This window comes from Silurus meridionalis, chromosome 24 (assembly GCF_014805685.1).
Source record: "Silurus meridionalis isolate SWU-2019-XX chromosome 24, ASM1480568v1, whole genome shotgun sequence".
Taxonomy (NCBI): domain Eukaryota; kingdom Metazoa; phylum Chordata; class Actinopteri; order Siluriformes; family Siluridae; genus Silurus; species Silurus meridionalis.
The window spans coordinates 9,193,053-9,203,491 of NC_060907.1; the positions used below are offsets into that span (position 1 = coordinate 9,193,053).

A 10,439-nucleotide genomic window follows, 5' to 3' on the forward strand; every position below is an offset into this window, starting at 1 on the left:
GTAGTGTGAGGTTCAGGGAAGAGGTCAGACAGGGGCTCAGTGGTGTTGAAGAGGTGTTGGATGATTAGGCAACTACTGCAGGCGTGATGAGGGAGGCAGCTAGAAAAGTACTTGGTGTGACATCTGGAAATAGAAAGCAAGACAAGGAGACGTGGTGGTGGAATGAGGAAGTGCAGGAGAGCATAAGGAGAAAGAGGTTGGCAAAACAGAAGTGGGATAGACAGAGTGATGAGAAAAGTGGGCAGGAGTACAAGGAGATGCGGCAGCAGGTAAAAAGGGATGTGGCAAAAGCCAAGGAAAAGGCATATGAGGGAGCTGTATGAGAGGTTGGACACTAAGGAAGGAGAAAAGGATTTATACCGATTGGCCAGGCAGAGGGACCGAGCTGGGAAGGATGTACTGCAAGTTAGAGCAGTAAAGGATGGAGAGGAAATGTGTTGACTAGTGAGGAGAGTGTGTTGAGAAGGTGGAGGGAGTATTTTGAGCAGCTGATGAATGAGGAAAATCAGAGAGAGAAGGTTGGATGATGTGGAGTTGGTGAAGCAGGATGTAGATAGGATTAGTAAGGAGGAAGTGAGAGCAGCGATTAAGAGGATGAAGAGTGGAAAGTCGGTTGGACTAGATGACATACCGGTAGAAGCGTGGAGATGTTTAGGAGAGATGGCAGTGGGTTTTGACCAGATTGTTTAACAGGATTTTGGAAGATGAGAAGATGCCTGAGGAATGGAGAAGAAGTGTGCTGGTACCGATCTTTAAGCATAAAGGAGATGTGCAGTCTTGCAGTAACTACAGGGGAATTAAGTTGATCAGTCACACCATGAAGTTATGGGAAAGAGTAGTGGAAGCCAGGCTGAGAGAAGAGGTGACCATCTGTGAGCAACAGTATGGTTTCATGCCGAGGAAGAGCACCACAGATGCCTTATTTGCTTTAAGGATGTTGATGGAGAAGTAAAGAGAAGGACAGAAGGAATTGCATTGTGTATTTGTGGATTTAGAAAGCGTCGACAGAGTGCCAAGAGAGGAGTTGTGGTATTGTATAAGGAAGTCAGGTGTGTCAGAGAAGTATGTGAGGGTGGTGCAGGACATGTATGAGGACAGTGTGATGGCAGTGAAGTGTGCAGTAGGTACGACAGACTAGTTCACAGTGAAGGTTGGACTGCATCAAGGATCGGCCCTGAGCCCTTTCCTGTTTGCAGTGGTGATGGACAGGTTGACGGACGAGGTCAGACAGGAGTCTCCCTGGACTATGATGTTTGCGGATGATATTGTGATTTGTGGTGAGAGTAGGGAGCAGGTTGAGAAGAGCCTGGAGAGGTGGAGATATGCGCTGGTGAGAAGGAGAATGAGAGTCAGTAGGAGTAAGACCGAATACATGTGTGTGAATGAGAGGAAGGGCAGTGGAGTGATGCGGTTGCAGGGAGAAGAGCTGGAAAAGGTGGAGGAGTTCAGGTACCTGGGGTCAACAGTCCAAAGTAATGGAGAATGTGTTAGAGAAGTAAAGAAAAGAGTGCAGGCAGGGTGGAGTGGGTGGAGAAGAGTGACAGGAGTGATTTGTGATAGTAGGGTATCTGCAAGAATGAAAGGGAAAGTTTATAGGACTGTGGTGAGACCTGCGATGATGTATGGATTAGAGACAGTGGCATTGAGTAAAAGACAGGAGGTGGAGCTGGAGGTGGCAGAGCTGAAGATGTTAAGGTTTTCGTTGGGAGTGACAAGGATGGACAAGATTAGAAATGAGTTTATTAGAGGGACAGCGCATGTAGGATGTTTTGGTGACAAGGTAAGGGAGGCGAGCTTGAGATGGTTTGGACATGTGCAGAGGAGGGACATGAATTATATTGGTAGAAGAATGCTGAGGATGGAGCCACCAGGTAGGAGGAAAAGAGGAAGGCCAAGGAGGAGGTTCATGGATGTGGTGAGGGAAGACATGCAGGTAGTTGGTGTGAAAGAGGCAGATGTAGAGGACAGGGTGGTATGGAGACGGATGATCCGCTGTGGCGACCCCTAATGGGAGCAGCCGAAAGAAGAAGAAGATAAAGTTGATCAGTCACACCATGAAGTTATGGGAAAGAGTAGTGGAAGTCAGGCTGAGAGAAGAGGTGACCATCTGTGAGCAGCAGTATGGTTTCATGCCGAGGAAGAGCACCACAGGCGCATTATTTGCTTTGAGAATGTTGATAGAGAAGTATAGAGAAGGTCAAAAAGTGTTGCATTGTGTGTTTGTGGATTTAGAGAAAGCGTATGACAGGGTGCCAAGAGAGGAGTTGTGGTATTGTATGAGGAAGTCAGGTGTGTCAGAGAAGTATGTGAGGGTGGTGCGGAACATGTATGAGGACAGTGTGACAGCAGTGTAGTGTGTAGTAGGAACTACAGACTGGTTTAAGGCAGAGGTTGGTCTGCATCAAGGATCGGCCCTGAGCCCTTTCCTGTTTGCAGTGGTGATGGACAGATTGAGGGAAGAGGTCAGACAGAAGTCTACATGGACTATGATGTTTGCAGATGATATTATGATTTGTGGTGAGAGTAAGGAGCAGGTTGAGAAGAGCCTGGAGAGGTGGAGGTACACGCTGAAGAGAAGGGGAATGAAAGTCAGTAGGAGTAAGACAGAGTACATGTGTGTGAATGAAAGGGAGGGCAGTGGGGTGGTGCTGTTGCAGGAATTAGAGGTGGAGAAGGTGGAGGAGTTTAGGTACCTGGGGTCAACAATGCAAAGTAATGTAGAGTGTGTTAGAGAATCTGCAAGAGTGAAAGGGAAAGTTTATAGGACTGCGGTGAGACCTGCGATGTTGTATGGTTTAGGAACAGTGGCATTGAGTAAAGGACAGGAGGTGGAACTGGAGGTAGCAGAGCCTATGTATCGCTCAATCCCAAATAAGGAGTTGTGACTTATGTATCCGTTAGTTTAAATGAATTAGACATGGCCAATGCATCAGTCTGTCCCAATTAAGGAGGCGTGGCCTATATATCTGAGAATCTCAAAAATAAGGCGTGGCCGTTGTATCTGTTAATCCTAGTTAAGGAGGTGTAGCCTATGTATCTGTCGGTCCCTAAAAATGAGCCATGGCATCTGTCAGTGTGCGTGAAAAACAAGAACTTTGGTTACCTCTGCGTAGACTCTGCTCTCAAAGGCCCAGCCATTAATAGGGATGTCTTCCTGTTTGTGCTGGAGCTTATAACCCTTAGCAACTAGAATCATCTGTTGCACCAAGTCTAACCCAGTAATGCACTCTGTGATAGGGTGCTCCACCTAACACAGTAACACACACACATACACACACATTTCAGTAGCAATCTAAAACCTTTCACACTCATAATGATCCAAATGAAACCCTTCCTATTAGTGTCTGCATTACTGTAATAGTGTTACAGCTTGTTACAAGTTCTTTGAACATGTGTACATGTTAAACTCTCTGTAGAAGAGTGCACACACACACCCACACCAACACCCACACACACACCTGCAGGCGTGTGTTCATCTCTAGAAAATAAAAGTTCTTCTGTGAATCGACCAGGAACTCAACAGTGCCTGCTGAGGAATATTTTACAGCTTTAGCCAGAGACACGGCCTGCTCTCCCATCGCACGCCGAGTGGCCGGGTCCAGAAATGTGCTGCAAATACACACACCCACACACCTACGTATTAGAAACTCTCATACAATAACATTACCTGTTTACACTTTATCACTCTCTATACTTTTACCAACTGACAACAGTAAATGCGACTTTTTACCTTTCAGTTGTGTCTACAATGATCAAAACACAATTGAATGTACAGTAATCCCCGGAATTGCATTTGCCGCATAACTAATTAGTTTGGCTGGTTAGATTAGATTTTCCCGGTCTCTCTCGGATAGCACGATAGACCATAAAACTTATACGGAATTGTTTTGATGGCGTTTTGTGTTGAAATAATGACATTTATTAATAAAAATAGAATCATTAATTATAAAATGAAGTAAAATGTAAATACAGTACAGTACTTTATACATAAAATATTTTTTGGGGTGGTGTCCGTTTATCGCGGTTTTTCGTTTAACGCAGCCGGTTTTGAAACATAACCAACGCAATAAACGGGGGATTACTGTATTTGTTTTTCTCAAACAGCTCCTTTTAGTATATTTAAAATAAAAATAACAGGCCAACCAAACCAACCAAACCCTATTCGCATTTTTGGTACATATGATGTGTGAAACCAATCGTGTATTAATCTAGTATTAATGATTCCAGTTTGGCGAGTGGAGAAAGTCAGGCCAAATGAACCACCACTGACCGAATGACCAACCAAAACACACACACACACACACACACACACACACACACACACACACACACACACACACACACACACACACACACACACAAACCTGGGTGCCTCTTCTACCACTTTTTGGTTGCGTCTCTGGATGGAGCACTCTCTCTCATTCAGCCACAAAGCGTTTCCATGCTTATCAGCCAAAACCTGTACATATGTACAATCACACACACACACACACACACACACACACACACACACACACACACACACACACACACTTGACTGAATTAATTGAAATCAATCATTAGGCTCATCGTCCACTATCCAAAGCTTACATTTAACAAAACAGTTTGACAAAAACATTTATTACAATAATAATAATATAAAACCACATCCACACATTTCCTATAACCCCTTATTCTAAACGTTTCTTTTTCTAGTTTTGTACTGAAGTTTGACTGCGATGCAACTACTAAGAAAAGTATTATATAAAGTGTGTTATGCTAAATCTTTTTCCATAAATACATGCTCTATATTTTATTGTACTTGCTTTCACAGGCATTGCTAATTTACATCTCAGTTGTAAAGTTGCAGCTCAAATTTATTATCATCCACATCAATTGTAGCTTTATTTTAATCTCTCTTTAGTGTGTAAGGTGTGGTCTAGGTGCCATGTTGTAAAGTGTTAAAACAGTAAGAAATGTGGTTAAGGTGTAGCCAAATGTATTTTTAGTTTAAACAACATTGCTTTTTTTTTTACCTTTTGAGAAAGAAAAGTGAATGTTCAAGCTGACAGTGAGTAATAAAAATTGTATTTTAGCCAAAATCTCTTCAATAAACACATCCTGCATATATTTTAATGTTCAATCTCACAGTAAATGAAGAGCAGTGACTTGGAGAAGATGCATGAATGATGCCAAAACGTTGTAATTTTATAAATAAGACTCAGACACTGTACTATAATTCATTAGTGAATTCATATGACTGATAAAAATAAATAAATTGATTATAAATTCAGTACATTCACCCCATTGCGCCAGTGTAAAGCTGCATAATGAAATGGAGAGAAATTATATAAATTAAATATCTGAGAAACTTTAGGAGGAAAGTGGGAAGGAAATGCATCAAAATAGGACAGCTCTTATCATCACAAAATCCCACAAGATCACCTGGATCTCGATGTGTCTAGGGTTATCGATGTACTTCTCGATAAGGAGTCGATCATCTCCGAAACTAGATGCAGCCTCTTGAGAGGAAAAACGAAAACCTTCCCTATGGAGACACATCATATGTTAACACGTCAGGTTTTTCCCAGTTTGCCGACTTTTCTACTGATCTCTAACAATAATAAACAATACAACAATAGATAATGAGAGATATTTAGACTAAGCTGATGCTAATAAGTCTGGATTGGTTCATGTTCCTCACGCATACACTGATTGGTCAGTTGAAGTGGTGCTTGAAGGGTCACACAGTGTGGCCATATCAAGGCTTTTCTCTTATCAGTTAAGAATCTCTTTAGTCTCATCTCACTCTCACCTTTTGTCACACTTTCTTGGCTGGAGATAAAAATCCAATTACAACTCAAACAAAAGCAGGACTTCACCTCAGTGATAAGGAACGCAATTAGCGGCGTCTTCGTTTGCTAAGCGTTTTTATCAGAGACTCAGACTGTCTACAGAATATAAGAGGAAAGTGTCACGGCTTCTCTAACAGCACGTGTGAAAGGAGCAGACTATAGAAATGCAGTCACTCTTTTCTCTGGAACTGCAAACCCGACAGAGAGAATTTTATGGGGTGTGTGTACGCTGCAGGACACACTCGACCTACGAGTCAAGCCGTAAACACACATCAGGCATAAGCACTATTAAAAGATCAATCATTTACTTCACACACACACTTCATTGTGGAGTCCTTTTTAAAACACATTCATTTGATAAAAAAAATATATTTATGTATTCAACAGGTTAAAATCACGATTCACTTCATAATAAAATAAAATTTTATTCGTAAAAATTAAATAAAAATATCTGATAATTACTTAAATTTGCATTTACATTTATTTTTATAAACCAAATTATAAAAAAAATTATATTATAAAATATACACACACACACACACACACACACACACACACAATCAAATAAACAATAATATATAATAAAACAAATCAAAATTCTGTATACAAAATGTTCTGTATACAGAATTTTGTATTAATTAATAAAAGAAATTATAAACATTTAAAAAATATTTAAAAAAGATTCACCTAAAAAAATTCATTGAGTAGGCATCATGTAGATTCGTTACGGTCGGCGACTAGCTCGCGCTGGCTCGAATCCGCTTAGAATTTTTTTGACTCCAAACAAATTTCATTTTGAGAACAGGTTTGTTTGTATCAGCGAAAGTTTGTAAAGTAAATGTTCATAAAGTGGGGAGTGTCTGTATATTTATATATAGGATTCTATATATAACATTTGTAGTATAAATAATAGTTTAAAAAAGTTATTAAATTAGTTACATAAATAGCCATGTTTCCAATAAAAATATAGAAATGGAAATTATTTAAATAAAAATTAATTAAAAAATGAGAGCAATTCTTTCTAATAATGTTAAAATGAAGCGATAGTGAATGCAATTTCACAAAACACCACAATTATTTATCTGATTTTTCTAGACAAATTAGAAGCAAATTCATGTTACAGCATTTAATTAATAATTAAAAATTAACAGCATTTGGATACTATTTTTCAAGGTTTTTTTATGTTTCAAGTATTTTAAATCATTATCTAAAAGCTCAGAGAACAAAAACAACTGTCACATCAAATGTTAAATATATTGAAGAGACGTAACAAACATAATGAGACTTGCCAGTTTTATTCCACTTTTCCCCTCACCTTTGTGTCTTTATGGGTATTAAAATCTCAGCAACTTTGTTATAATTACAAACTGCACAACGATCTCTCACCTGGTCTCCTCATCATTCCAGGCAATCCTCATGCCTTTACCTCCACCACCAGCTGATGCTTTGATCATAACTGGGTAACCTGAGAAGGAGGAAAGAATTGTTTTACTACAAAAAAAAAAAACTCTTAAAGTTTGGAAAAATAAAATCCTTATTCCTGAGTTACTCAAAATTTGATCCGCCTGGTTTAAGGTTTGTGTTGTACAGAATCTAATGCCCAAACTCAATGTAGCCAATAAATGTCTATCTTCATACACTTCCTTTATGCATGAAGCTACCTAATATTAGTAAATAAACTACTGTTGTAATATGTGGGCACTGGGTGGAGCTTTGAGCATAACTGATACCCAAATGTGCTATAAAAAGATGTCCATATAGAAAATAGAGTTTCACTGTTACATACCGATTTCTTGTGCAATCTTCACAGCATCCTCTGCGTTCTTAAAAAAAAAAAAAAAATTTCAAAAAATAAGAAAAAATTTTGCTTATGATTCTTAAAATCATGGTTCATTTGATATGGGCTACATTCATATCAGAATAATTCTTTTAAACAAAGTGTTAGTGATATCAATATCACAATGCTACAGTAACAGTTTTAACCAGTACCTCGGTCCGACTACATTATTGCCGATTTAAGATTCTGACTGGATTTTCTCCTTTCAGGATTAATTAGACATTATTTTTTGTAACGTCACAAACATATTGCTCTTATGGCATAGTGCCAACAGTCATAGTCTGAATTGTTAAGTACATAGATCGCAGTAGTTGCATGTGATTTATAACAGCTTATCTCATACTAGCTTATTGTTGCATCTTGATTAGTAATTGTGCTCATAGAAGAGTTTTTAAATGTAAGTGGTCATGTGTTTTCATGTGGACAGATTTATTTTTGAAAACCTGTCTGGAAATTGCTTTTAAAACAGTTGTTTTAATAATTTGAATGCTCGATAACGAAGCATCCTTATTTCTGTGGCCAACAATAAAGAAATATTATTAAGACATAAAGAAAGATTACTATCATGGGTTTTTTTTTTAATTAACTTGTGTTGATTTAAATAAATAAATAAATAAATACTATATTATATATTTCCCCCCCAAAAAAGCATTAGAATTTATGTGGACAGAAATTAGCTGGAAAAATCTCTTTAAAATCTCATAATATATATATATATATATATATATATATATATATATATATATATATATATATAGCGACTAGTTAGAAGAATCAATTTGTTGTCCAATTCTAATAATCAGTTACTGATTGATGTCAGTAATGATGGTGCAGTTCCTCGTTATGACCAACAGAGGGCAAGTTCTGTGCGTTTGCCCTTCTGCACTCATCTTCCTTCAGGTGGCAACCGATTATCTTTTGTGCATTTTGCTGCCTTGCACAAATATTCACGTATGTCGTGTCCTTTCTTGATCATTTCATCATTGTCTGAGCTCAGACTCTCACACACACACTTCCATTTATCCTTCTTACACAAACAGTATGTAATCAGAGCGAAGTGAGAAACCCCACAGCACGGGTACGGCCTAAGCTAAACGAGTCGTGTTTTAGCGTGTGTGTGTGAGGGTTCGATAGCGATCTGGCTGATGGCATGGCGGTCGTTACTGCTCTCTCTCATATGGTAATGGCTGCTCCGACGTGCTGCTTTTGTCTGCCGTGCTTGAGCGCCACAGCACCCCTTTATTGAGCCAATAAGGCCAGGAAGTGTCAAAACGGCCACTACATGAGGTCGTTAAAGCCCGTTTAGACCCAAGAGGGGGGATGGATGCAGAGGCCGAGATGGAGAGATGCACAGAAAACAAGTCGCTCTGCGAGTTTTATAGGTTCGAATCCAACATCATCCGTTATCAGAAATACCTTATAGACCTTAATCTATTTTAAAGTAAATTCATAAAATTTCAAAGTTCAGTAAGAACTGATGCTCAGGATGTTTCTGGAATGATTCACCTTCATCATCTACTCATTAACATTGTATATTTAGCAAAATGGCACTGATCAAAAAAGTGTTAGCATCATAAGTATTAGTGCCATAATAAACCTTGTCTGAGTTTAACTCGTGATGTATTTCAATCTCTGGATCCATACGTTTTTCACAACTTTGTAGCTCAATCACACAGAGGTCTTCCACTTAGGACTTCCGAGCCAAGTGAAGCACTATATTTAAACCTATTTGATAAGTTTTAAATAATGGCTAGATTTAGAACGGTCTGATTGTCTTTCTCTCTACAACAAAAAAGGGAACAAGAAAAATAATAAAAAATAAACAAAAGGGGTAGCTTTAAAACAATTGCTTACAAATAAATATATTTAAAATCTTATGCCAAATTCCATTATCCCAAATCATAAAAGGGAAAAATTTATGAACACAAATGAATGAACATGATACCAGTAATTGATAATGACCTCCTCCTCCTTATATAGGTCTCATTTCTGGATTATGTTAGTCAGAATTCTTACACAGACACAATCATTATCTGTTTTCATCATTTTCAGGTCTATAAATACATTCATTTAAAGTGCAGGAATTCGGTCATTGTATTAAAACTCAGTGTGAGTTTTTGAGGGTTAGGTGATCCTGGACATTGGGGAAAAAATGTTAACAGGTATGCTGGTCAAATGAGAAAATCTGAGGGTTTGATATGGTGGAGAAAAAAATCTCGTCTCTAAGCCGTTTTGTTCGTCGCTCTGGACGAGGGCGTCTGCTAAATGCCTCAAATGTAAATTAATTTAGTATCAGCTGATATTAAACATTCACCCAAAAAGTTAAAAAGTTGTGTAACTATGCGATGATCTTTTAGGGGGTGGAGGTAAGTCATGTTTGCGCCTCGAAATTCCAATCTTGGTGTTTGAGGAAAGATTTTGAATTGGATTCTGCCAAACCTTTACGACTCCATCGAAGCCAGGAATGGTGTTGACTTTGGCTGCCTTGGCAAGGAGTTTACTTTCAATCTTGTCCCCCATGGCCTGAATGGCGTGTGTGTCAGGGCCGATGAAGGTGACTCCCTCAGCTGCCTGTTTAAAGAAAATAAAACATCTGGTTACCTAAAACAATAGTTCCTTTCAAATCATTACACGCAACGCAAGTGTTTAAAAAGCTCATTCGACTTCAAACTAAAGTGTTAGCAGAAAATGATGCAGCAGGTACCCCACTGCTTCACCATTGCAAACCAAATCCTCATTACTAATGCACCCTGACGGTTTGGACTTTG

The 10,439-nt window shown here is 38.8% G+C and overlaps 1 protein-coding gene across 1 annotated transcript in view; it reads right to left on the reverse strand.

Moving 5' to 3' along the window:
• The window catches only part of pcca (propionyl-CoA carboxylase subunit alpha), a 49,118-nt gene that overhangs the window by 23,413 nt on the left and 15,266 nt on the right, over positions 1-10,439 (reverse strand). Inside the window, exons 7-13 of the mRNA XM_046837308.1 lie at positions 10,111-10,242; positions 7,621-7,657; positions 7,221-7,299; positions 5,425-5,527; positions 4,365-4,459; positions 3,459-3,609; positions 3,104-3,247 (exon numbers count right to left, since the gene is read on the reverse strand). Coding sequence (XP_046693264.1) covers positions 3,104-3,247; positions 3,459-3,609; positions 4,365-4,459; positions 5,425-5,527; positions 7,221-7,299; positions 7,621-7,657; positions 10,111-10,242 — 741 coding nt within the window. The remainder of the gene's footprint in view (positions 1-3,103; positions 3,248-3,458; positions 3,610-4,364; positions 4,460-5,424; positions 5,528-7,220; positions 7,300-7,620; positions 7,658-10,110; positions 10,243-10,439) is intronic.